The sequence below is a fragment of the Melanerpes formicivorus genome, unplaced genomic scaffold (assembly GCF_026170545.1).
Source record: "Melanerpes formicivorus ecotype bairdi unplaced genomic scaffold, bMelFor1.0.p_v2 SCAF_4, whole genome shotgun sequence".
Classification (NCBI taxonomy): Eukaryota; Metazoa; Chordata; class Aves; order Piciformes; family Picidae; genus Melanerpes; species Melanerpes formicivorus.
The window spans coordinates 39,263,981-39,290,771 of NW_027142356.1; the positions used below are offsets into that span (position 1 = coordinate 39,263,981).

Here is a 26,791-nt window from a genome sequence, read left to right on the forward strand (position 1 = left end):
GCTTTTAGTGCCCTGCAGTAATGCTGACCTACTGGCAATGGCCCAAGCACCCCTGGCTCCAGCTCCTCTGGGTTCTGCTGCAGGGCCTTGCAAACCCACATGACAGCTGCAGGTGAAGCCCAGAGTCACTCTCCAGGCATGGAGCTTGTTGGCTCCAGATTTCACCTCAGGCATCTCCACAGAAAACAAGCCTCTTTCTCCTGGCTAGTGCAGGGAAGCAGCAGTGCCTTGGCTGGTGAGGCCTTCTTCCAAGAGAAACAGAGAGGGGCTTTGGTCACAGATGGAAGGAAAGATCATTCCAGAACATCTGCTGAGCCAGTGCAGTATCCTTTGGAAATAAATGGCTGGAAAGCAGCCCTGAGGAGAAAGCCTTGGGGGTGCTGGGGGAGGAGAAGCTCACCAGGAGCTCTCAGTGTGCACTTGCAGCCCAGAGAGCCAATCAGAGCCTGGGCTGCATCAGGAGAAGTGTGGCCAGCAGGGCAAGGGAGGTGATTCTCCCCCTCTGCTCAGCTCTGGGGAGACCCCACCTGGAGTCCTGCCTCCAGTTCTGGAGCCCCTATGACAAGAGGGAGCTGGAGGTGCTGGAAGGTGTCCAGAGAAGGGCCAGGAGGATGAGCAGAGGGCTGGAGCTGCTCTGCTGTGAGCACAGACTGAAGGAGTTGGGGCTGTTCAGTCTGGAGAGGAGAAGGCTCCCAGGTGACCTCATTGTGGCCTTCCAGGATCTGAAGGGGGCTCCAGGAAGGCTGGGGAGGGACTGCTCAGGATCCCAGGCAGTGATAGGGCTAGGGGGAATGGAAGGAAGCTGGAGGTGGGGAGATTGAGGCTGGAGGGGAGGAGGAAGTTCTTCCCCATGAGAGTGGTGAAGCCCTGGAATGGGTTGTGCAGGGAGGTGGTTGGGGCCCTGTCCCTGGAGGTGTTTAAGCCCAGGCTGGCTGAGGCTCTGGCCAGGCTGATCTAGTGTGGGGTGTCCCTGCCCATGGCAGGGGGGTTGGAACTGGCTGATCCTTGTGGTCCCTTCCAACCCTGACTGATACTATGAAATAAACCAGGACCTCAGGGCAGCTCAATTTGCTTTCATCTACAGCTCTCTCTCTCAACCTTGGCATTGGTGAGTGAATCCTTTGTAAGAAGAAAGCTCTATGATATCATGAGAGTGACCTCAGTTCCTTATTTCCCTTCTGCTTCAAGCTGGAAACTTTCCCTTCCTTGTTTTTCACTCTCTTTCTTCCTGTCTCTGTTTTCCTTTTCATTTTTTCCCTCACCTTGGGAGAAAAATCAGACATAACTTTGAAGGAATAATTAGCAATCTCTGTGCCCCTGTGGGAAAACCTCTCACCTGATTCACTGCTGAAGGGTTTTCTAAGGACAGGAGTTTCAGAGAGACCAAGGAAAGAGAAATTTCCACATGAGTGCTGGGATGTGCTGCAGTGTGTCCAGAGCAGGGCCACGAGGAGGAGCAGAGGGCTGGAGCTGCTCTGCTGTGAGCACAGACTGAGGGAGTTGGGGTTGTGCAGTCTGGAGAGGAGAAGGCTCCCAGGAGACCTCATTGTGGCCTTCCAGGATCTGCAGGGGGCTCCAAGAAAGCTGGGGAGGGACTTTTGAGGGTGCCAGGGAGGGATAGGACTGGGGGAGATGGAGCAAAACTAGAAGTGGGGAGATTGAGATTGGCTGTGAGGAAGAAGTTGTTCCCCATGAGGGTGGTGAGAGCCTGGCACAGGCTGCCCAGGGAGGTGGTGGAAGCCTCATCCCTGGAGGTGTTTGCAGCCAGGTTGGATGTGGCTGTGAGCAACCTGCTGCAGTGTGAGGTGTCCCTGCCCATGGCAGGGGGTTGGGGCTGGCTGAGCCTTGAGGTCCCTTCCAACTCTGTTAACTCTGTGATTCTGTGACCCTGGAAGTAAAGCAGTAACTGAATGGGAGCACAGGAGGAGGCAGAATTCTCCAGGCTCACATGCTCACCACCAGACGAGCTCAGATGTTCCAGATGAAGCCTGCTGTTCTGCAGGGAAGTTCATAATTAAGTACAGGGTTGCATCCATGTGCACAAGAGGACTGAATTAAGGTTTATGGCCTTCCTAATTCTTGGTCACTTAATTTAGTGACCCTAAATCCTTTTTAATATGGAAAAAAAAGACTGTTTCAATTGTGCAGGGAGGACTGCAGTTGCTGATGGCACTGTGGATGCACAGGACTTCAAAGGAAAGAGCACTCTGGCTGCATTCTGCCTCAATTTGTGTGCCATGCTGAGACCTGAATACCTGCATCCTCCCCCCCCAGAATGCATTAAACAGGACTGGCTTCTGTCCCACATGCATCACAGGCAGGAAGTCTGCTGGAGGATCTCTGGGACCAGCAGATAGTGATGGGTTTCAAGAGCATCCAGGGGAGGAGGCTGTAAGGAGAGAGGCTGTGTGAATGCACCACAGGGTGATTTTGAGAGAGCCTGCAGCAGAGTCTTTGTCTAAAAGGTGACAGTTTGGGCAGCTGTTTAAAACTGAAGAGCTTCTAAACCAAATCAGTGCTGATGTGAAGAAGCAGCACGGGCCAGGTGGCATTGGCACTGGAGGAGGTGTGGGGAAATTCAAGTACAAAGCCCTGCAAGTGCTGACTGTGAGCTGTTGAGTGCCACCTTTTGCTGAGCTGAGCTTGGTGCCCGAAGGCAGGGTGAGGCAGGTGTGGTTGCATCCTGCCAAGAAGATGCCTGAGAGGAGCTGGGAATGGCAGACCCTGACCTGACTGCCCCACTCACTGTAGCTGACACCAGCTTGCACAATTAAAGGAGCAGAGTCATGTGGAAGCATGGAATGGCAGGGACAGGGCAACACAGTCTTACAGGTCACTCAGAGTCTCTGAGGGAGTTAAGAAGGTTCATTATGATCTGGCAGCTGAATGCCTTCATAATGTAGACAGAGAACTTCATCATTGCTCCATGGCTTTGGTGTCATTAATGGCATATTAGGTTCCTGTGTCTTCAGTGTAGCTTCTCTCAGCTTGTTCTCCTCTCCCCTGCCACCGTTGGGTGGTTTCCTTCCTTTGGTTGAAGTGTGATTGGCAGAAGGAGGAGTCCTGAGTCATCCTGGCGGTTCGGAGCCCCCCATCGATACTCAGCCATGCTCCCAGGATTTCCCCGCAGCCCTCTCTCCAGGCACCTTCCCAGCAGATCAGAGCCAAGGGCTACGCGAGGGCGGTAGTTTCGCTTTGGGGAGGTCATTTCAACCCCCACACTAAGCCAGTGGATAGTTCAGCACCTTCAGTACTGTGTGAGCTGTGCCGAGCTCCCTGCCAGGCTTGTGTGGTTTCCTTGCCGACTTCTGTGTCTGTAATCGCCTTATGCATCATTTATAAGGTCTTGGGACGGGACTGCCTCTGTGGCATTAGTGGCCCTGGGGTGCTGCTGCACGGCGGGGGTCCGGTGTGCTTGTCTAGGAAGCAGTCATACATGTATGAAGGTATGGAAACTGTCGTGGTTAGACTGCTTGAGCAGCAGTCGGTGCCGGAGCAGGGCAAGAGGAGACGTTAACCCTTTCCCTCACCTTGCAGGCAGGACCCAGTCCCAGAGCTTAGCTTTGAGCATAACCTTTCAGTGAGAGAGGGCTAATCCTCCATGCCTGCTTTTATCCGCAGGAGAGCCGGCACGGCTCACATCAGCCTCGGTTTAGAGGAGCTCGGGAACCCTTCTGCTACCCCCTGACGGAGCATCTCTCCACCGCTGCCATCTCCACCAGCACCACCCTGCTCATCTCCGCGCAGGAGACGCCCAAGGGATGAGAGGAGAGCGAAAGGAGAAGAGTTAACGGGGGAGCTGATAAGACGGCCCTTTTTCCCCGCCTCCGCCTCCTCCTCCTCCTCCTCACTGCGGGAAAGGGGGGGACCGGGACCCGCCGGCTGGGGGTGGCCCTCGGCGGAGAGGCGCGGGGAGGGCTTCTCTTTTCCCGCGCCTCTCCGCCGAGGGCCACCCCCGGGAACGGCTCGGCAGGGCACGGCACGGCTCGGCTGGGCTCGGCTGGGCTCAGCAACAGCAACGGCAACGGCGCGGCCAAGCGCCGCCTCCGCGGCGGGATGCAGCCTCTGCCACCGCCCCGCGGGTGCAGGTAAGGAGCGGAGCGGAGCGGGCTGGGAAAGAAAGGTGCCCAAGCTACGCGGGGAGGATGCCCAGGGCGGCCCCCACGCCCCCGCTCTCGGCTGACCTTAGCCGGGGGTAATAAACCAATCAATTAACCAGCCAAAAAGAAGGCTGAAATCCCCAAGCCGCTCCCAAAAGCGCCGCCGAGGGCTGGCGGCTTGAGCTCTGCCCAGCGCCGAGCCGCCCCTGGGGCGCGGACCCTCCCCGGGACGGGGAGCTGTAACTCATTCTGGCACTGCCCACCCTGCCACCCCCCTGCTCCTTTCCCGGAGCGGAGCCGCGGCTCGCAGCCCCGGGAGCCAGCGCGGGGGGCTGGGGAGGGCATCGAGGAGACGTGGGGGGAATCGGCAGCAGAAATAATCAAGTTTCGCCGCGGCCGCCTGATTAATTAAAACTGAAGGACGTTTGCTTTAGCAGACGGCGCTAAGCAACGGCCTGGAGCGGTCCCAGGCTCTCATCCTTTATTTATGTGTGTCTTTCCCCTGCCCTGGTGGAACCGGGAATCCCTGGGCACGGCCGGTGCGGGCGCAGCCGGAGCCCGCCGCCGCGCAGCAGCGCTCCCTGCCTGCCCGAGGGATGGATTTCATTCCCGCTGGCTGCCGGCTGGAGCAGCCCCGGCTCGGGGGGTCAGCTCGCCTGCCCCTTTTCCTCTGCGAAGAAAGGAGCAGAATCACTCCGGCAGCGCTGCCCTGTGGATGTGCCGCGCAGGCTGAGGTGCCCTGCTGCTCCGGGTGAAATCTCCTTCTGCAGTTGATGATTCCGAGCATGAAACTCGGGAAGCACTAGATGATTCTTGCGGTCCCTTCTGACCCTGACTGATACTAAGCAGATAAGAAAAGCCACGCAGCAGGCTGGTGGAAACATCAGCGTTAGGAAAGTGCCTCTCGGGAGGTTTTAATGCCCCACAGTGGAGCTCAGGGGGTTGAGCTTAATTCCTGTGATTGGTTTCCAGCCCAGCGTCTCAAGGTGTTCATTTCAGCCCTGGGTGCTATTTATAGAGCATGCCTGTGGGGCAGTGGGGGGGTTCCTTAGGGATTCCCTTTTCACCTTGTGTGTTTATAATGGATTGCACCCCCCCAGGTATCTCGGGTAGTAACTGTGGCTGGGAGGTGATCTGCTGGAGAGCAGCCCCAAGGAGAAGTGCTGGGGGGCAGCAAGTTCTGCATGGGACAGCAATCTGCCCTGGGGGCCAAGAAGGCCAGTAGGGTCCTGGGCTGCATGCAGAGGAGTGTGGCCAGCAGAGCCAGGGAGGTTCTCCTCCCCCTCTGCTCTGCCCTGGTGAGGCCTTACCTGGACTATTGCATCCAGCTCTGGGCTCCCCAGCTCAGAGGGACAGGGATCTGCTGGGGAGAGTCCAAGGGAGGGCTGCAAGGATGCTGAAGGGACTGCAGCACTGCCTGGGGAGGGTTAGCTTTGTGGGAGAATAAAAATGTCCTACTGTCTCTGCTCTCATTCTGATGGTCATCTGCTGAGGGCTACTTCATACCCAGCACTGTCTGCCACAAGAGCTGCTCTCTTGAAACTGGATTTGGTGAGGATACTGGCCACTGAATCAGTGCTAAGATGGGAAACAATGTGCCCAGTTATGATACATGTGATAATCAAAAGCAGCTTATAAAAGGGATCAGGAGAATCCACTTAGTAATTCTGTGATCCCCGAATTGATTGTGCAATATTTTATCTTGGGATCAGAGGTAACCAGGAAGGGCCTGGAGAAGAAATCTGATGAAGAGAGGCTGAGGAGCTGGGGATGGTTAGTGTGAAGCAGAGGAGGCTGAGGGGAGACCTCCTGGCTGTCTACAGCTACCTGAAAGGAGGTTGTGGAGAGGCTGCTGCTGGTCTCTTCTCCCAGGTAATTAGTGACAGAATAAGAGGCAAAACTCTTGGCCTCAAACTAAGGTTTAGACTGGGCAGTAGGAAACATTTGTTCATGGACAGAGTTGTCAGGGATTGGAATGTGCTGCCCAGGGAGGTGGTGGAGTCCCCAGGCCTGGCTGTGTTTAAGGTGGTTTGGCTGTGGTGCTTGGGGCTGTGGGTCAGGGTAGGGTTCTTGGTGATCCTGAGGGTCTTCTCCAACCTGAATGTTTCTGTGATTCTGTGGCTGACAGCCTTGGTCAGGGATCCTGTCTGACACTGTGCTGCTTACCTGTCTGTCACCAAATACCAAGTTCCAGTGGCAGCTGAGTTTTCAAGCAATTGACTGTCTTAAGCCTGTTTGTACATTGCTGTAATCAAGGAGGCTGTGCCTACAGCACCAAGTGCAATGGAAGGAGCTCTCTTGGTTTTCACTCCAGAACTTCCCATGTTTTGCTGGAGAGAAGGTCCTGGATCCAGGACTTCAGCTCAGCAGGGTGTGAGGTCTGCTGCAGGCAGTTCCTCTTGCCCTGGCTTCAGCCTGGGCATCTCCCTGGCACTGGAGCTGTTCGTGCGTGACTGGAGTTGTCAGCCTTATGTAAGCAAATCAGCTGCTCCTGCAGCCTTCTGCTGAACTTGATGGCAGCCACCCTAACTGCTGATGGCATGGCTCCTAGGGTTTTGTTTCATTAGCCTTTATTTACCAATCAGGCTTTTCTTTCCCTAGTGATTCATCTCTGGCAGCGCTCTGGCATCCCATTAGGGTCCCATGTGTTGCCCTCACTGATGAAATGAGGAGGCACTGCCAGTCAGAGTGCTGCTTGTCACCATGCTGTACACATTCAGTTCCAGGGGAAAGCAGAGCTGTGACAAGGAAATCTTAGGCCTGCTTTTGAGGGGGGGTTGCAATGGGCTCTTGGCTTTTTGTCCTTGCTTGGAAAAGAGAACACCCAAAAGCTTTGGCTTGTAGGTGACCAAGCTTCACCTGGGTTTGAGTGAAGACAGGCAAGGGTGAAGCAAGCTGTGAGCAATCTGAAGGCATTGCTCAAGGTGTAGGTGGCTGTCCCTGCTCTGTAGATGGAGGGAGGGAATACAGTGGCCTGCCTTCCTTTTTGCCTGCTCCCAGTACCTGCTGGAGCTGCACATGTCAGTGCTGCAGAGCAGCTGTGGGACACAGGCCTGTCCCTTGTGGCTTACACTGTGCAATGTAAGGGCAGTGACTGATCAGGTTATTGCATCTGGAGCTGTGTGTGTAACAGAGATCTGTGTTGCTGGGGCAATGCAGAGACACAGCTGTGCTGACTTTCCTAGGTCTTTGAAGTTCCTCTGAGCCTCACTGGGATGGTGCTCAGCATGTGAAAATGTAACTGGGAGGGGCCCTCTTGAATTTGCTGCAGTCTTGCACATCTGACTCTTGAAGTGAGCTGAGCAAATTCCTGCTGCTCATCAGAGGGTTAGGGAAAGTAGGCAGTTGCAGGGGAGCAAACCAGACAAAGGCTGTGGCTCAAATGAATCAAGAGCAATTGATCTCAAGACAAAGAGGATTTGATGATTACTGTGAAAATGACAGGGGGCTGCCAGCAGGCCACTGACATGTTGCAGGTACTGTGACTGGCCTGGGGATAGTGGCAAGGAGCAGCTGAACACCAGCCAGGTTCAGTCTCCTTCAGTGTTGTAGGTCAGGTGTGAGTGGTGGCAGTGGCACAGCATGTGCTGAAGCAGGCAGAGGAAGAGGGGAACTCTTGGGGGGATGGGGAGGTGTAAGGAGATAGATGAGGAGGGCTGCAAGGGATTCCTGAGAACTGCAGGAAGATTTGCAGTGCTTTGGGTAGAGGAAGAGTTTCTGGACTGAACAGCACAGCCTGTGCTTCAGTGCTCAGGGCACCACTCACACTGGAGGCAGCAGCTGTTCTGGCCACTTGAGCATAAGGTGGTTAATACAACTGCAGATCAGAGACTTTCAAAAGCACCACCACCAAAAGCCTAATGGATTTCCCTTCCCCTAAAAGTAATCCTGGTGTAAAAAGGGGAAACAAAGCCAAAAGTTGGGAGCTGAGGTGGTTGCTTTTGGGTGGTTGTCATGTCAAGGCCACAGGGTTAAATGTCTTTCATTTTCACTTCAGCAGTGACAGAAGATGTCCAAGCAGCATGACTTCCCCTAAAGCATTACCCCTGACCAGTTAATTGTCTAAGAGGATCCAAAATGTTAATGGAAGAGGAAGAAATTAGATTACCTTGGAGGCAGAGAGCTTCTGTAGCTGTGGAGATGCCTGCTGTTGTGTGTAGACTTCCCCTGGCCTCTTGGGAAGCTCTGCAGCTCACTTCAGTTTGTAGCTTGCTCCTCTTTGTTGTTTGTGGCTTTTTTAACAAACAAGGAGAGCACCAATGCAGGAAAGAGCCAAGGGGCTATAACCTCTCTGCTCTCAGACAGTTTGGCTCCTGTACCACTTGTGGAGGACTGATGATCCATGAGCCCAAAGGTTCAGCAGAAATTGCACTGCAGCTTTCATCCAGTTCAGAGGATCACAGGATGTTAGGGGCTGGAAGGGACCTCCAGAGATCACCCACTCCAAGCCCCTGCCAGAGCAGCAGCACCCAGGGCAGGGCACACAGAACACAGCCAGGGGGGGTTGGAAAGGCTCCAGAGCAGGAGACTCCACAACCTCTCTGGGCAGCCTGCTCCAGGCTCTGCCACCCTCACCATACAGAAGTGTCTCCTCATGCTGAGGTGGAACCTGCTGTGTCCCAGCCTGTCCCCATTGTTCCTTGTCCTGTCACTGGGCACCACCAAACAGAGCCTGGCACCTTCACCCTGACCCCTGCAACAAGGGCCTGTTGTAGTCTCATGAGCAGACCTTGATGACCAGGAAGAACTGCAAGGGAAGAGCATCCTGGTCTTCATTTGCTATCCATGTGACTTGCTGGCAGGAAGCTGACATTTCTCAAGCTGCATCCACGATTTGGGAATTGTCAGGGCTTGCTGCAGAGTGGCTGAGCAGCTGGGTGCCAGTTTCCTGCTCACTCCCTGCTCTGCTCTGAGTCTCTGCAGGAGCCCCCTGGCAGCAGCACAAGGAAAGATGAGTTGAGCATGGGGAGAATGTGTCCTGCCTTCTGCTCTTCTGGTCTTTGTTAGGCTTATCAGGGAAGCAGAATGAGAACTGAGGCAGGAACAAGGCAGTGGCATCTCTGGACATCTTGGCCTCCTCCCTGGGGATCAGAGGATCACAGAATTGGTTGGAAGGGAGATCAAGGCTCAGCCAGTCCCAACCCCCTGCCATGGGCAGGGACACCTCACACCACAGCAGGTTGCTCACAGCCACCTCCAGCCTGGCTGCAAACACCTCCAGGCAGGAGGCTGCCACCACCTCCCTGGGCAACCTGTGCCAGGCTCTCACCACCCTCCTGGGGAAGAGCTTCTTCCTGACATCCAATCTCAATCTACCCACTTCTGGTTTTGTTTCCATACCCCCAGTCCTATCCCTCCCTGACACCCTCAAAAGTCCCTCCCCAGCTTTCTTGGAGCCCCCTTCAGATACCGGAAGGCCACAATTAAGTCTCCTCAGAGCCTTCTCCTCTCCAGACTGCACAACCCCAACTCCCTCAGTCTGTCCTCACAGCAGAGCAGCTCCAGCCCTCTGCTCATCCTTGTGGCCAGGCTGGATGAGGCCTTGAGCAGCTGAGTGTAGCTGAGAGGTGTCCCTGGGCACAGTGGGGAGGTTGGAGGAGCTGAGCTCTTGAGCTCCCTTCCAGGCTGAGCCATTCCAGGGTTCCAGGACAACTCATGGTCTTGTGATTCAGCAGGAGCCCAAGCCAAACTGCAGCCTAGGCTGGAATTCAGTGCAGACCCTTTAAGAAAGTACAACAGAAGTTTGTGTCAGTGGGAAAATGCTTCCTGTGTGTTTGTTTGAAGTGCTCAAGTTAAGCTTCCCTGCAGACAGCTGCTTCTGAGTGACTGGCAGCATTCTCATTGTTTTATTCATGGGTTTTTGGTAAGAGCTGCAAAGACTGAACAAAGAGCTGCAATGAGGAAGATAAAACACTTGGAAACCCTGATCCACATGGCAACCAAACATGAAATGCAAGCTAGAGCCAGGAGCAGATCAGATGGCATAAGAAAATAGCTCATTGTTAGCCTTTGGAGTTTCTGCTTAGGAGCAGAGGGTTTCTGGGCAGCTGGACAACCAGATAGGGTATGCTGTGAGGAGGGGGAGCAGAAAGCTGCAGGCATGAAGCACCCCATTTGTTTCCTTTAAAGGTCCAATAAGAGGGAGAATCAAAAGGGCTTTGGGCTGTGAGGAGTGTTTGTGTGAAACTGCTGCCATACCCCATCTGATCTGACAGCAGAGCTTGAAGTGGCAGGCTGAGGAAAGTTCTGGTCCAGGCACTCCTGGCACATCTCAAACCACTTCCAGTCTGTGCCTCAAAGCTGCCTGCTGCTGTTCTCCAGGCTGTTAGAGTCTCCCACTTCTCATGACACTGAAAATGTGCCTCCTAGGAACTTACTCCTTGCTGATTGGATATATCCTGCATGCTCTGAGTATTTCCTAGAGTCTGTGTATCCAGCTGACTAAAGATAAACTCACACATCAGAAGAGTAAGTTGTGGCTCATGCCAAAGGACTGGGATTGCTTTGAGGAGAGAGATCCATCTGGATTGGGCCAGCCCCAGGCACAAATCCAGGCTGGGCACAGAGTGGGCTGGGAGCAGCTCTGAAGAAAGAGCCTTGGGGGTGCTGGGTGCTGAGCAGCTCCCCAGGAGCCAGCAGTGCCTCCTGCAGCCCTCAGGCAGCTGAGTGCTGGCTGCAGCCAGAGCAGTGTGGGCAGCAGGGCAGGAGAGGGGATCCTGCCCCTGGGCACTGCTCTGCTCAGACCTCACCTCCAATCCTGCCTCCAGTGCTGCTGTCCCCAGCAGGAGAAGGACACAGAGCTGCTGGAGGGAGCCCAGAGGAGGCCACAAAGATGCTCCAAGGGCTGGAGCAGCTCTGCTGTGAGCACAGGCTGAGGGAGCTGGGGCTGTGCAGCCTGCAGAGGAGAAGGCTCTGGGGGGACCTCAGAGCTGCCTGCCAGGAGCTGAAGGGATCCTGCAGGAAGGCTGCAGAGGGACTTCTCCTCAGGGTGTCTGCAGACAGGCCCAGGGGGAATGGTTTGGAGCTGAGGCAGAGCAGGGTTAGAGTGGAGCTGAGGAAGAAGTTGTTGAGCAGGAGGCTGCTGAGCCTCTGGCCCAGGCTGCCCAGGGAGGCTGTGGCTGCCTCCTGCCTGGGGGTGCTGAAGGCCAGGCTGGATGTGGCCTTGAGCAGCTGAGTGTAGCTGAGAGGAGTCCCTGGGCATGGTGTGGAGGTTGGAGGAGCTGAGCTCTGGGCTCCCTCCCATCCTGAGCCAGGCAGAGTTTGGCTTGGCTCCCATGGGGGGCACCCAGGCCATCCCTCTGCACAGTCTCTCTCCGGCTGCCAGGCGGCGCAGTGTCCGTCTGCCCGCTCGCCAGGCGTGCCTCTCCGTGCCCTTGGACAGCTGGTGCTGTGTTGCCCATCACCTCTTTTCCTGGTTGCAGGATGGAGCAGGAGGCTGCCCAGCTGGAGAAGCAGCATGTGCACAGCGTGTACGAGAGCACCGCTGCCTGCCTGACCCGCCTGCAGAGCAAGGCCTGGCCGCGCGTCCGCAGCTTCCTGCTGCAGCAGCAGCCTGGCAGCCTGGTCGCTGACATAGGTGAGCTGCGCCCTCACCGGCCCTGGGGCTGTGGGTAAGCTTTGTGCCAGCTGAGGAGCTAGGCCTAGGGATTCACAGCTTCACAGAGTGCTTTAGGCTTGGAAGGGACTGTGGTGGGTTGAGATTTCTCCCCCCCTGCCGTTAGCTTTGCCAGCCCAGCTCAGCTGGAAGCAAAGGATGCTGATCACCCGGTTCCACCCCCCTGCCATGGGCAGGGACACCTCACACCGGCCCAGGGTGCTCACCCAGCCTGGCCTGGAACACCTCCAGGCAGGGGGCAGCCACAGCTTCCCTGGGCAGCCTGGGCCCGAGTCTCAGCTCCCTCACTGTAAGGAGTTTCTTCCTAATCTCCAGCTGGATCTGCCCCTTCCCAGCTCAGAGCCATTGCCCCTCCTCCTCCTCTCACTGCAGGCCCTTGTAAGAAGTCCCTCCCCAGCCTTCTTGTGAGCCCCCTCAGGTACTGGCAGGCTGCTCTAAGGTCTCCCTGGAGCCTTCTCTTGTCTAATCAAATATCAAATGTTTGTCAGTCTCTTTGGGTTTGTTTGTTTCATTTCTGGTTGATTTTCTTTAATGGGGAAGAACAACTTTTTATAACACTCAGTGCTGGGGATCAAGATGTGCAGGGCTGGAGCCAGGCTCTGCTCAGGGCTGGAGCCAGGCTCTGCTCAGGGATGGCCAAGCACAGCACAAGGGGCACTGGGGGCAAGCTGGAGCAGAGGAGGTGCCAGGGGAACAGAAGGGAAACTTTGTCCCTGTGAGGGTGGCAGAGCCTGGAGCAGGCTGCCCAGAGAGGTTGTGGAGTCTCCTGCTCTGCAGACATTCAAATCCCACCTGAACACATCCCTGTGTGACCTGCTCTAGGCAGTCCTGCCCTGGCAGGGGGTCCAAGAGGACCCTGTACTTCCAAAACTCACTGTGATTAGAAGCACTCCAGCAGAAGCCTTGCATTAAGCAGCTGAACCTTCCCAACCCATGCCTCTGCCTCAAGGCATTCCCCCTGCCAGCACAGGAACCAGCACCACTGGCTGCCTGTTTTAAACCTGACTCCAACTAGCACACAGAGCTTCACCTTCTGTTGCTCACACCCTTGAACTGCATCAGCAGCACTCACCTTTTCCATTCCTCTCAGGTGTTGCTTCACAGAGTGGAGCTTGCTTTGTTGTTGGGTTTTGTTTGGCTGTGGCTTTTCTCCCTCAGAAGTATGCTCCTCTTTCAGCCCTGAAGCCTTGTGCTGCTCCCCAGCCTTGTGCTGCAAGAGGCAGAGATGTTTCTAAAGATAACTCCAGGCCTCTCAATTGAATTACCAGTCCTGAGATGGTTCCTGCTTGCCAGGCTGCTGCCCCCTTGCTTGCTTGTCAGAAATCATTCTTCACCACTGACCCATAACTCAGTGAGTGTCTCCTAATCTCATTTTGCCAAGGGCCTGTTTGCATATGGGATTGGAGAGCACTCTGGAAGGTTTCACCTTAGTACAGCACAGGCCTGGAGAAGAGCATTCTGGAGCAGTGCATTACAGCTGCATGCATTGGAGTGCCTTGGCAGTATAACAAGAGAGCAGCCCCAAGGAGAGGGACCTGGGAGTGCTGGGGGGCAGCAAGTTCTGCAGGGGACAGCAATGTGCCCTGGGGCCAAGAGGGACAATGGGGTCCTGGGCTGCATGCAGAGGAGTGTGGCCAGCAGAGCCAGGGAGCTTTTCCTCCCCCTCTGCTCTGCCCTGCTGAGACCTCACCTGGAATATTGCATCCAGCTCTGGGCTCCCCAGCTCAGGAGGGACAGGGATCTGCTGGAGAGAGCCCAAGGGAGGGCTGCAAGGATGCTGAAGGGACTGCAGCACTGCCTGGGGAGGAGAGACTGAGAGCCCTGGGGCTGTGCAGTCTGGAGAGGAGAAGGCTGAGAGGGATCTGATCAATGTCTATCAATAGCTGAGGGCTGGGGGTCAGGAGGGAGGGGACAGGCTCTGCTCAGCTGCACCCTGGGATAGGACAAGGAACAATGGATGGAAACTGCAGCACAGGAGGTTCCACCTCAGCATGAGGAGGAACTTCTTCCCTGTGAGGGTCCCAGAGCCCTGCAGCAGGCTGCCCAGAGAGGTTGTGGAGTCTCCTTCTCTGGAGCCTTTCCAGCCCCATCTGGATGTGTTCTGTGTGCCCTGTGCTGGATTCTATGCTCCTGCAGGGGGTTGGCCTGGATGATCTCCTGAGGTCCCTTCCAACCCCTGACATCCTGTGAGCCTGTGGCACAAAGACAGAGAGAGGCCTGTGCCAGGGCAGGAAGTTTCATGATTCAGCTTCAGTTCATGTCTGGAGCTGGAGTTGTTCTGCCTAGCTTGTGTCAGTGGCAGCTGTGGGTTAGGTCTTCTTGGAGAGAAATGGGATGCCCTGGACAGAGACTGCACAGCCTGGCAAAACTGGGGGAGGTCTTGGGCAAGAGACCTGTTGCAGTTCACTAAGAAGACCTTGGATTCAGGGGATCCTCTGAAGGGAAAGTAGCCTGGAGCTGGAAGGATATTGAGGAAAAGGATCATAAAGCTTCCCCTGTTGTTCCTCTCCCTGGCAACCCATTTATGCTTGCTGTTGGAAAGAGGATCCCAGGCTGTAGAAAGGCTCAGTGTGGAGCAGCATGCTCTGAGATGTGCAGGAGTGGCTGCAGAGGTCCTTCCTCCTCCCACCTGCTCTTACCTTTATTCCCCAAAGAACTGGGGGTGGGGAGATTCAGGCTGGAGGGGAGGAGGAAGTTCTTCCCCATGAGAGTGGTGAAGCCCTGGAATGGGTTGTGCAGGGAGGTGGTTGGGGCCCTGTCCCTGGAGGTGTTTAAGCCCAGGCTGGCTGAGGCTCTGGCCAGGCTGATCTAGTGTGGGGTGTCCCTGCCCATGGCAGGGGGTTGGAACTGGCTGATCCTTGTGGTCCCTTCCCACCCTGACTGATTCTATGATACTATGAACTACACATCCCCTGCCACTGCCCAGGGCTGTGTGATGAGGACTTTTGTGAGTGGGGCTGCTTCTGTTCACCTCCTGTGGTGTGAGCACGTCCTTGCCACCAGGCCAAACCAGCCCTGCAGCGGCTGGGCCAGCAGGAGCAAGCCTGCAGGGTGCTTTCTGGGAAAGCTTAGCCTCAGGAGAGGCCTGCCAGTCTTTGCAGTGCCTTGGGAGGGACAGCAAATGCCTGGAACATGCAGCTTCTGACCTAGGATTCTTTCTCTAGGCTGTGGAACTGGGAAGTACCTGGGTGTCAACAGCCAGGTCTATAGCCTCGGCTGCGATTACTGCAGGCCGCTGGTCGAGATCGCCAGGAAGAGAGATGATGAAGTTCTGGTATGTGACAACCTTAACCTTCCCTTTAGGGACCAGTGCTTCAATGCAGCCATTTCCATTGGAGGTAAGACAGCACTCTGGCCCACAGCAACTGAGAGCTTTGGGGACCCTTTTCTCTCCACATGGCTTCAGTCACACTTGTTGTGAAAAGCTTCCCTTGAGCTCAGCAGCAGAGGCATGCAGGAAGCGTGGGAGAGGGCTGGCTGCATGGCACAGGGGCACTGCTGTCCAGGGGAGCAGCTGGAGCCTGGCTTTGTTTGTGTGGGGGGCAAAGATCTCCTTCCAGCCTGCCTTTGAAACAAGCAACCCCAAACATAAACATGGCTGCTGGCAGGCAAACAGGTGAGGTGCTCAGGATAGACCCTTGGCAGCTTCTTAGCATCTGCTCTGCCCAGCAAAGGCTTGGCAGTGAAAACTTGAGAGCTTGCAACTTGTGTCAGCTGCTCTGGGTTGGGATTTTAAACTTCCCCTAGAGCCTTGCAAGTGCCTATTGTCTGAGAGAGGAGAAGCATCTCAGCATCTCCAACCTCTCTTTGTGAGAGCATCACTCATCTTTTGAGCAATGCAAGCTGAGGAGAGGAGGTGATGAATGGTTTGGAGTGCTGGGTTACAGGCCACACCTTTGGCTCTACTCTTGCTTGAACTTCCTTCAGGCTGTTTCTGTATCAGCAAAAAACACAAAGGGTAAATGTTGTAGGTAGCAATCAACAAGTTCCTGGAAATGGGATGGAGATGTGCTTCAGAATGGACTTGTCACAGGTGCAGGGTGAAAGACAGAGGAGCTCCTAGGCAAGCAGTGCCTAGATTTGCTTTCTTGTTGGCCACTTAAACAGTGAGCCCAGAGGAGGCCACAAAAGTGACCCAAGGGCTGGAGCAGCTCTGCTGTGAGCACAGGCTGAGGGAGCTGGGGCTGTGCAGCCTGCAGAGGAGAAGGCTCTGGGGGGACCTCAGAGCTGCCTGCCAGCACCTGAAGGGATCCTGCAGGAAGGCTGCAGAGGGACTTCTCCTCAGGGTGTCTGCAGACAGGCCCAGGGGGAATGGTTTGAAGCTGAGGCAGAGCAGGGTTAGAGTGGAGCTGAGGAAGAAGTTGTTGAGCAGGAGGCTGCTGAGACTCTGGCCCAGGCTGCCCAGGGAGGCTGTGGCTGCCTCCTGCCTGGGGGTGCTGAAGGCAAGGCTGGATGAGGTCTTGAGCAGCTGAGTGTAGCTGAGAGGTGTCCCTGGGCATGGTGTGGAGGTTGGAGGAGCTGAGCTCTGAGCTCCCTCCCAGCCTGAGCCCTTCTGGGATGCTGTGATTCTGTGATCCACATTCCAGGTCTGCCTTGTGGCATCACTTCAATGCTAGCAGATCAGCTGATTTGAAGGACACTTTGCCTGTCCCAGGCTGATGCCATTTATTGTCCTGGCACAATGCCACACTCAGGTGGTATCTCTGTCCATCAAACAATCATTTGTTCCAGTTCCTCCTCAGCAGGGACACATTATGGCTGTGCCCATCTAATTCTGCATGGAGTATTGCCCACTGCAGAGAACAGCAAGTGTTCCTATCCCACAGTCAAATAATCCTCTTGGCTTTGCTGCTGTCATCCTGTTTATAGCATTTGGATTCCTCTAGAGCCACCATAGCCATGACATGGCTTTGGCCATGAAGAATAGTTAATCCCTTACATGCCTTGCTCAAAGCTTGCACAGATCCTCTTGGCTGACTGGCACCTCATTCTGCCAGCTAAGCTCACGCCTATAATGTGCCTGTCAGCCTTGATTCCATTCTGCAGGAGGCTCTGTGGTGTGTGTGGCCTGACTAACAGCACAGATCACATCCCTTTTCCCCAGCTGGTTCTAGCACTTGTAATGGATTTGTTCTTGCACAGTTTGAGGAGAACTTGAGGAGTCAGGGGTAGCTGCAGCCTCTGACCAGACAGACTGGGGAGTCAGGGGTAGCTGCAGCCTCTGACCAGACAGACTGGGGAGTCAGGGGTAGCTGCAGCCTCTGACCAGACAGACTGGGGAGTCAGGGGTAGCTGCAGCCTCTGACCAGACAGACTGGGGAGTCAGGGGTAGCTGCAGCCTCTGACCAGGCAGACTGAGGAGTCAGGGGTAGCTGCAGCCTCTGACCAGACAGACTGGGGAGTCAGGGGTAGCTGCAGCCTCTGACCAGACAGACTGGGGAGTCAGGGGTAGCTGCAGACTGTGACCAGACAGACTGGGGAGTCAGGGGTAGCTGCAGACTGTGACCAGGCAGACTGGGGAGTCAGGGGTAGCTGCAGCCTCTGACCAGGCAGACTGGGGAGTCAGGGGTAGCTGCAGACTGTGACCAGGCAGACTGAGGAGTCAGGGGTAGCTGCAGCCTCTGACCAGACAGACTAGGGAGTCAGGGGTAGCTGCAGCCTCTGACCAGGCAGACTGGGGAGTCAGGGGTAGCTGCAGCCTCTGACCAGACAGACTGGGGAGTCAGGGGTAGCTGCAGACTGTGACCAGGCAGACTGGGGAGTCAGGGGTAGCTGCAGCCTCTGACCAGACAGACTGGGGAGTCAGGGGTAGCTGCAGCCTCTGACCAGACAGACTGGGGAGTCAGGGGTAGCTGCAGACTGTGACCAGACAGACTGGGGAGTCAGGGGTAGCTGCAGCCTCTGACCAGGCAGACTGGGGAGTCAGGGGTAGCTGCAGCCTCTGACCAGACAGACTGGGGAGTCAGGGGTAGCTGCAGACTGTGACCAGGCAGACTGGGGAGTCAGGGGTAGCTGCAGCCTCTGACCAGACAGACTGGGGAGCTCTCCCCTGAGCTTGCTGTCCTGTGGGAAGAGCTGCCAAGAATGCTTTTCCTGGCTTGTGGTATTAAAGCTTCAGCTGGTGATTTAATCCTGGCTTGGAATGAAGACAGGGCTGGCTGGGCACACTTCCCATGCCTGGGGTGTTGCAGTGGCGCTGTTTCTGCAGGCAGCACTGGCCACTGCCAAGCAGCACAGGTGATGACAATCTGATTTTTGTGATGCTGTGGAGATGCCTTCAGCTGGGAACATAACTATCACTGTGTTGTTCTGTGGGGAGATGGAATGTGCTGCATGTGGAAGTGGCTGGCTCCAAGGCCACTTGAAGCAGAGGATGGAGTCAGTCCTCCTTGCATTGCTGATTGAATCAAATCTGGTAGTGATGCCACAGAACAACAGAAGCAAAGGGAGCAAGCTTGGTACAAGGTCATGTTTCTGGGAGCTCAGAGAGACAACAGCCCTGGGGCTGCTCTCCAGCTGTTGAAGTTGGTTCCTTCAGGTGAGCAGGAGGAGAGGAAGAGCCTGGAAAGCCTGGAGTGGTTCATGTTGCAGTGAAAGGTGAACATGTGGAATTTAGCCTGGAAGGAAAACCAAAGTGCAGTGATCAATAATTTCAGTTTGAATTGGGCTTTATTAGTTCTCGCTGGAGTAACATAATGTGAGGCAAGGTTGCCATCCTTGGCTGTGCAGCACAGGCTGAGGGGCTTCTCTCTCTCTCTGCTTTTTTCCCCTCTAAAGGCAAAACCTTTCTACAGCATCAGAGCCATGGGAAAGATTCCTGTCTCAATTTCCTCACTGGCACAGAAAAGCACAGCAGCTTCTCACTGATGGTGGGGCTTGCTGTGTTTGCCCTGTGGTGAAAAGATTCTCTGTTTTCAGTGAGACAGGTGTGAAAAGTGCCCTAAGAATTGAAGCCCAACAGTCCCACCCAAGGGCCAGGCAGCTCAGAGCAAGCTTGTCCTGCTGTGAGCTTTCCTGGGTGCTGCAGAGAAAGGGAAACCTCCACCTTGGATGCCTGAATCTCTTCTGAGATGGGCTGGGTTTCCTTCTCCAGCATTTTCCTGGCCTGACCCATTAGACCTAGGTGTAAGAGAGCATTCTCGGGTGGGCTTGCACTGTGCCCTGTTCAGCCCAGTTGCTGACCCGCAGTGAGCACTGCTTGGGTTCCAGCAACTGCAGTGGGTGAGCACACGGGGCAGGTTGCAGGCACGAGCGCGCTGTCCCCGTCCATATTCATTCCCCAGTGCCTTTCCTTCTTCACAGTGATCCATCACTTCTCCACTAAGGCCAGAAGAGTGAAGGCGATCCAGGAGATGGCGAGGGTGCTGGTGCCCGGGGGGCAGCTGATGATCTACGTGTGGGCCATGGAGCAGAAGCACCGCCGCTTCGAGAAGCAGGATGTCTTTGTTCCCTGGAACAAGGCCCTGTGCTCACGGCACCTCTCGCAGCCCAACCAGCCTGCGGGCAAGGCCGAGCTGGTGCAGGCTCTGCAGAGCCAGGCCCTGCACCCTGCACAGCTGGTGCTCTCGGACTGCAGCTACCAGAGCAGGCTGCAGCCGGAGGCCGAGGCAAAGCGCGGCGCAGACCGCTGCTTGTCCAGAGCCTGCTGCCTGAAGCTTTCTGAGGAAGAAAACAGGTTTTACAGCGCCCTGGGGAGGTCTCTCCGCTCGTGGTTCTTCTCCAGGTCCCTCGATGAGTCAGCCCTGAGGAAGCAAACGGACAGAATGAAGGCTCTGAAGAACGAGAGGGAGCGGGCGAGCAGCGCTCTGCCCGTCCAGCACTCGCGGCACTGCAGCCTGGATTTGGGCTGCCACGGAGCCCTGCTGAAAGAGCAAAGTCTGGAGGATGATGATGTGTTTGTGGAGAGCCTGCCTCTCACCAGAGCACAGTGGTCACCAGCCACAGACGCGCTGGAAGATTTAAGTCTGAACGGAGGGCACGGCGGCGCAGCTCCGAGGAGCGGCGAGGAGGCTTCGCTTGCAGGCGGCCCGGCGCAGCGCAGCGACCGCAGCTGTGGCTGTCGGCACGGCGGGGCTGGCAGGCCTCAGGGCAGCAAGTTTCTGCAGAGGACTTCCCCAGCCGACTCCAGCGAGCGCGCCGCGGACTCGGCAGCGTGCGTGGGGGAGCAGCCCGGGGCCGCGCCGGACGCCGGAGCCTTCATGCGCTACTACCACGTGTTCCGGGCCGGGGAGCTGCGCGCGCTGGTGGAGGAGAACGTGCCCGAGCTGCGCGTCCTCTCCTCCTGCTACGACCACGGCAACTGGTGCGTCATCGCAGAGAGGAGGGCAGCACAGCTGTGAGGAGGGCAAGGCGGGGTGCAGGGCTGAGGGCTCTGTGCCGCTGCCCGCTGTGCCGCTGCCCGCTGTGCCGCTGCCCGCTGTGCCGCTGCCCGCTGTGCCGCTCGCTGCCCGGCCGTCTGAGGCGAGGCCTGGCCCTGGGAGCTGTGCACACGTGATGCTGGGTCAAGCTCTCCTGCAGCTACAGCTGGGGAGTTTTATATTGCTCTCAGCCACCAGCCATGTTTTTAACACACTCTTTTCTATGGAGGAATAAAACCTTTTTGTAAGACAAGGATCAGGACATCTTTTGTGAGGAGCATCCCCCCAGCAGGACGCTGGGGCTTGGCTCGTCACACAGGCCCTCTCCTGAAGGCCCGTGCAGAGAGGCGTCTGCACATTGGAAAGCAGGCTGCAGTGCTGGCTGCTGGAGGGCATGCTGCAGAGCCCAGAGCAAGCCCGGGCCCAGAGCAAGCCCGGGGCCAGAGCAAGCCCGGGGCCAGAGCAAGCCCGGGGCCAGCGCTGCTTAGCTGGGAGGAAGAGTTGTTAGCAGGCAAAAACTATGCACGAAACAAGCTCTGTGTATTCACAGCCTCACAGATGGCATCAGCTTGAAAGGGAGCCTTGAAGGACATCTTGTCCAACTCCCCTGCAGTCAGCAGGGACACTTCCAACTAGAGCAGGCTGCCCAGGGCCACAACAAGGCTGATCTTGAATGTCCCCAGGAATGCCCCGGGCCTCGACCACCTCCCTGGGCAGCCTGTGCCAGTGTCTCACCACCCTTGCTGTGCAGAACTTCCTCCTGCTGCCCAACCCAAATCTGCCCTGTTCCTGTTTCAAACTATTGCCCTTCATGCTGTCACCACAGGCCCTTCTGAGCAGTCCCTGCCCAGCCTGCCTGCAGGTTCCCTTTGGATACTGAACTGCAGCTCTGAGGTCTCCCTGGAGCCTTCTCTCCTCCAGGCTGAGCAGCCCCAGCTCTCCCAGCCTGTCCCCATAGCAGAGGCTCCCCAGCCCTCTGATCATCTTTGTGTCCCTTCTCTGGACCTGCTGCAGCAGCTCCAGGTCCCTGTTGTGCCAGGGAGCCCTGAGCTGGACGCGGCAGAGCAGAGCAGAGTCGCCTCTCGGCCAGTTTCCATCAGTGTTGTGACTCCCATGTCACAAAGCATCTCCTTTGCAGCCCAGGTGCAGGGGAGGTGTATGTGCCCCCTCCCACAAATGCTTTACCTTCATTCCCTTTGCTGCAGCTTTGCATTGGCTCTGCACAGGGCAGTCAGCAGGGCTCCTGAGGGCATCTCTGGTCTGTGAAGGCCACAGAATATCAGGTGTCTGAGTTGCAGAGACCTCTTTGGTAAGCTGTGGCAGAAGGAATAAACACCCAGTGCTCATCTGCTCCTTGCTCTCCTCACTCACTGCCAGGAGGATGTGCATGAAATGGGATGTTAACTAATGCAGGCAGGGAGAGAGCAGAGCCCAGTCTGTGTGTGAGGTGCAGATCCCTGCCTGCTGCAGCTGCAGTTCCTCTTCTGGGACTGCAATGCTGATGCATTGCTGAAGCCACTTCCCCATCCCCTGGACGACACAGGCTTTGCTGCCCTCCCTGCTCCACCAGCAGGCACTTGTGCTGGGCTGGGGCAGCTCTTCATTTGCTTGTTTACACCCAAATAATCTCCCCTCTTGCAGTGGGAGGCTCCTGATGGGCTACAGATAGGCTCCACCTGGCCTTGTAGGAGGAGCACTCACCCTGCGATTGTTGGCAGCTGCAGCAGGGCTGGGCTGATCCTCATTGGCACAAAGCTATGTCATGTGTTTGATGTGGCACACACCTGCAGCTGGTGAGCTCTCATGGCCTTTAAATGGAGCTGCAGCCCCCAGCTCAGCTCAGTTGGGAGAGCAGCTTTGGAGGGTGGAGCTCTGTCCTGGAGCTGAGTGCAAAGCAGCAGCAGTGGAATGCCAACCTTTCCCAGCCTGTGCTGCAGGAGTAGATGGATTTGGGTTGCTCAGCTCAAGCCCTGAGTGGTTTGAGATGTAGGTGGCCAGCAGTAATTGCCACATGGTGATGTGCTATGGATTTATTTGCTGGAGCAATGCCTGCAGGACAATCAGCTTTGTCTTCATAGCTTGGGATCCCTGTGCTTAGCCATCCTGGTGCACTCTCCACTGCCTTTTGGAAATGGAAGTGTGGGCAAAGAGCCACACACCTGAGGCTCCTGGAATGCTGCTCCTCCTTGCTGCTCCCCAGACAGCTCTGGGCTGTGCCTGGGCCGTGCTTCAGGAAGCCAGCCGTGTTCCCTGCACCACTGGGGCCAGCTGCTCAGGGCTGAGGGGCTGCTTCTGCTGCATCCTCAAGCTCCTGTGCTGGCCCCCTGAGAGGCAGTGTGGCTGGTGCTGAGCTCCACACCTCATCTGCACCCTGATCCTGTCAGACAGGTGAGTCCTGCCTTGTCTCTGGGCAATTCCTGGGGGACCTGGAGGGTTTTAGAAGGAAACTCAGCCAAGTTTGTTTCCGGAGGAGTTGTGCTAGTGGCTGTTCAGCCCCTCTGGGCTTTGAGCCTGGTTCAGGAAGGAGGTAGTTGCTTATCCTAGACTCATAGAATGCACTGGGTTGGAAGGGACTTGTAGAGGCCATCCAGTCCAAGCCCCTGTGGTCACCAGCAAGACCAGATTGCTCTGAGCCCCATCAAGCCTGACCTGGAGTGTCCCCAGGAATGGGGCTTCCACCACCTCTGTAGGCAGCTTGTTGCAGTTATCTACCACCCTCATAGCAAAGGGCTGCTCTCTAATGCCCAGTCTAACCCCACCTTTCTCTAGCTTCAAACCCTTGACCCCTGTCTCTGCATCCAGGTTTGGAGGTGCATCCCTAAGTGCCAGCTTGCAGGAGCTCTGTGACACCTCTCAGCTGATCAGAAGGAGCAGTGCAGCTGTGTGCTTTGCACCTCTGCAGCCCACCTGGGGAGTGCTCAGTGGCAGTCAAGGGGTCTGGTGAAATTTGGAGGGAAGGAAGGAAGGAAAGGCCTTGCAAGAGCCTGAAGCTGGGTTCCAGGCTGCAGTGGAAGCCCCCTGCTCTACCAGCTGTGGGCAAGAGCTGTCACTGAGGCACTCTGAACAGCTTTGGTGCACTGTCTGATTGGAGAGGCTTGGCTGGGCTTGTGTTTATTCCTGTGCTGGCTTTCCTCTTGAGCTGATGCCATGCAGCTGTGACACAGGCAGGTTTGGGGGAGGTTGGGAATCCCTGGGAGGAGAGGGGAGGGCTTTGGTAGTCTGCTTTCTCTTCAGATACTCATTTTGCCTCTGAGGCTCTGGACTCACCCAGGTGCTTGTAGAGTAGAGTTCAGTCAGCAGGGGCCGTGGATGTGAGGTCTGCACAAGCAGCCTTGATTCCCACATGCAGCCTCCCATCTCATGGAGGCTGCCTAGGTCTGTAACAGCTCTATCCTCTCCCAGGGAGCCAGATGGCCTCCCTCTGAGCATGGTGAATGTCCCTCTTGGTTGGCCTCTCTTTTGATGAGGAGCAAAATGTGACTTCCAGAAGGATCCCTGTGATCCCAGGCACAGTCAGTGTGCTGAGAGGAGTGTGTGCACCATGGAGAAGGCTGCAGGAGGTAAGTCAACAAGCCCCAGCTGTGCTTGCATGCTTCAGCACTGCCCAGGCTGCAGGACCTGCCTGCTGCAAGCTACATGGCAAAGGTGCTCTCATGATCCTCATCTGACCAGTGGGCAATGTTCTCACCCTGGTCATGCCAACAGCAGCCTGCTTCTGACTGCAGCCACCCTGGGCTGCTCCTGTGCTCTCAGCTAGCCTGGAGTGGCACATGGAGAGGCCTTGGCTACAGGAGAAAGGGTGCCCTGGTTCCTTACCATTTGATTTGCCAGCCTCAGCTGGTGGAGCAGCAGCTGCTGCCTTCTTAACCCTTGTAGGCTGTGACCCAGCTGGGCAGACCTCTTCTTCCTGAGGGAGTGCTCTTGTGCCTCTGAGAAGTGAGACCTGGGGTTGGTTTGTTTCTTGTTTAGTTGTTTGGGGGTTTTAATACATGAAGAGGTGCAGAAGTGTGATTTCTTTGGTGCCTGATTTCCTTTCTTCCAAGGTTGTGGGGTAGGGATTTTAAAGGCACAGGTGAGAGGACCAAAGGCTAGAGATGGTCCAGCAGGTTCTGTTCTCTGTCTCCAGGTTACTCCTGAGCACAGAGCAGCACACCTGGGGAAGAGCTGGGTAGCACCTTGGGAACAGGCTGCCCAGGGGGGTTGTGGGGTCTCCCTCTCTGGAGATGTTCAAAGCCAGCCTGGATGTGTTCTGTGTGCCCTGCTCTGGCAGGGGGAGTGGATTGGATGATCTCTGGAGGTCCCTTCCAGCCCCTAACATCCTGTGATGCTGTGAGCCCCCTGGGTAGGCTCTGAACGGAAATGATGGCTCTGGTGCTGTGTGCTCTCTGCTGTGCAGGGTCTGCAGCAGCCTCTGCTCCTGTCCTGCTGGGCTGTGGTAGTGCTGACCCCGTGGTGAATTCTTGTGCTCTGCTCTCTCGCTCAGCTCTTCTATAGGGTTTGTGGCTGCAGGGAAGTGAAGAGTGTCTGCTAACTAGATGCAGTTGTTTGTCTTTTGGGAGTCCAGCATTGCTCATCCCTCAGTGAACTCTGACAGCTGCTCCTGACTGTATCTTCCAGGCTGCTGGTCAGAGCTGTGCTCTGGAACCTGTGTCTGTGCATGGAACCTGTTCTCTAGTGTTTGACAGCAGAGAAGCCCTGCTTGGTTAAAGGCTTCCTGCAGAGCTGCTGTGCTTTCAGATCAGCCCCTGGAGCTCTGTGCCTGGGAAGGGTCTCCATGAATGTAACACTGAGAAGTCTCTGCTCGGTGAGTTAGCCTGCATGGGCAGGGTGCAGAGCAGGGGCCTTGTGTGCCCCAGCTGGTAGTCGTTCGGCATTGTCTTCACTTTTCAACCCTTCAAGCTGTGCTCTTGACAGAGGTGCTTGAGGAGAGCAGCTGCCTCTGTTTCTGTTGCAGTTCAGCTCCCCCTGTGCCTGCTGCTTCTCCCAGTGCCCAGCTGGTGTCTTACACAGAATCCAACCCCTCCGAGCTCAAAGCAAGAGCAAACCATCCCCGAAGCGCCGCCACCACCACCCCTAGTGGGAGGTGCGTCAGCAGTCACCATCTCCAGCCCGACAGGGCAGTGCGGGAGGAGGCAGGCAGTAGTGGCATCAGGAGCGGTGCTCCCAGCTGGCCCGGGCCGCTCGGAGAGCGATCCTGCATCCCCTCCATCCCTGCCGCCAGGGGCTGAGGGGCGTGCGGCTGGCCCCGCGGGCACGGCGGTGGGGTTGGGTTGCCCTCTTCTGTCGGGACAGAGCAGGCTGATTGTGCCCTGAGAGCCGTTCGTTGTGCCTGGTGGCACAGCAGCTGAGAGGTCACGTTCCCCGAGTGGGGAAGGGATTGCTTGTAAGGCTCTGCCTCACCCTGAAACGGTCACAAGTGAAAGACAAAGGTGAAGGAGCAGGGCAGGAGCAAGCGGCTGCTGCAGCACCTCCCCTGTGGAGGCAGACTTAGAGTTGGGGCTGCTCCATCTGGAGAGGAGAAGGCTCCCAGGAGACCTCCTTGTGGCCTTCCAGCATCTGAAGGGGGCTACAGGAAGGCTGGGGAGGGACTTTTGAGGGTGTCAGAGAGTGATAGGACTGGGGGGATGGATCCAAGCTAGAGGAGGGGAGATTTAGATTAGACTTCAGGAAGAAGTTGTTCCCCATGAGGGTGGTGAGAGCCTGGCACAGGCTGCCCAGGGAGGTGGTGGCAGCCTCATCCCTGGAGGTGTTTGCAGCCAGGCTGGATGTGGCTGTGAGCAACCTGCTGTGGTGTGAGGTGTCCCTGCCCAGGGCAGGGGGTTGGGCTGGCTGATCAATAATTAGGAGTATTCCCAAGGGTGCTGGGGAATGCCACACCCAAGAGCTGTTGGATGGTTTGAGGAAGCAGTGACAAGAATAAACCCCATGGGCATGGGCTGCCAGGCAGTGTGTTTCCCATCTCAGCTGTGCCAGATCTGCTCAGGGGACCCCAGGAAGTGTCCCAGCTGCTGCTGCTTTTAACTTGCTTTATTGGGCACTAAATGCTCCCCAAACAGATGCAGCTTCACTGGAGTCCAGACTAAAGGCACTACCCTGCCTGAGGAGATTAAGTGATAATCAAAACCATTTTGTGGTTTCTGCTGTTCCCAGGGACCAAGAGTAGGGAGAGGGGAAATGAGGGATGGTAAATAAGCCAGACTGAAAGAATCCCAAAACTGCAGACCAAGGAGAGAGAGAGAGGACTTTCCCATGGCCTGCTGGAGGCCAGCTGAAAGCAGCTAAGTGGAAGGCAGAGCACAGAGACAGATCTACAGCTATGGTCTCCAGCCCTTGCTCTGCTTTGCAGGAGCACAGCCAGGAGAGTTCAAGGCTCCTCTAGGTGCCTGCTGAATTCCCTTCACCTTTGCCTCACTGCAGCTCTTCAAATGCATTGAAATGGGGTTTGGCCAACTGGGATGAGGAGGGGAAGAGTGCTTGTGATGTGATCTGCTGCTCTGACTGGGGGTCACTGCTCTGTGGCTTTAGGTAGGAAAAGTGGCTTGTGGGTAGCAGTGCCTGGGGTGGGCTTGGCTTACAAAACTCCTCAGCACCTGGATAGGTCTTAGGGGGAGCTCAGATCAAGCTGAGTAACCACTAGCAACCCCCCCACCTGTATCTCTGGGGCAGCCAGGGAGGTGCTTGGGGTGGAGAGATTCAAGATCAGGCTCCCCAGGGCTCTG

At 56.2% G+C, this 26,791-nt stretch overlaps 2 protein-coding genes across 2 annotated transcripts in view; both read left to right on the plus strand.

The window, feature by feature from the left end:
• Window positions 1–3,876, plus strand: part of LOC137440958 (homeobox protein MIXL1-like) — a 34,426-nt gene extending 30,550 nt beyond the window's left edge. Inside the window, exon 5 of the mRNA XM_068137765.1 lies at window positions 3,622–3,876. Coding sequence (XP_067993866.1) covers window positions 3,622–3,765 — 144 coding nt within the window. The 3' untranslated portion in view covers window positions 3,766–3,876. The remainder of the gene's footprint in view (window positions 1–3,621) is intronic.
• A 69-nt stretch (window positions 3,877–3,945) lies between these two features.
• TRMT9B (tRNA methyltransferase 9B (putative)) lies at window positions 3,946–20,325 on the plus strand. Its single transcript, XM_068137744.1, has 4 exons — window positions 3,946–4,088; window positions 11,522–11,676; window positions 14,880–15,053; window positions 19,018–20,325. Exons 1-4 carry the CDS (start codon window positions 4,057–4,059, stop codon window positions 20,052–20,054), a joined length of 1,398 nt encoding a protein of 465 aa, XP_067993845.1. The 5' UTR covers window positions 3,946–4,056; the 3' UTR covers window positions 20,055–20,325.
• The last annotated feature ends 6,466 nt before the right edge of the window (window positions 20,326–26,791 follow it).

Bases quoted from the DNA above. Each gene is read 5' to 3' on its own strand.
- TRMT9B (XM_068137744.1), top strand. From the start codon at position 4,057: ATGCAGCCTCTGCCACCGCCCCGCGGGTGCAG. The intron at 4,089-11,521 runs GTAAGGAGCGGA...TCCTGGTTGCAG, and splicing joins CCACCGCCCCGCGGGTGCAG to GATGGAGCAGGAGGCTGCCC. The intron at 15,054-19,017 runs GTAAGACAGCAC...CCTTCTTCACAG, and splicing joins TGCAGCCATTTCCATTGGAG to TGATCCATCACTTCTCCACT.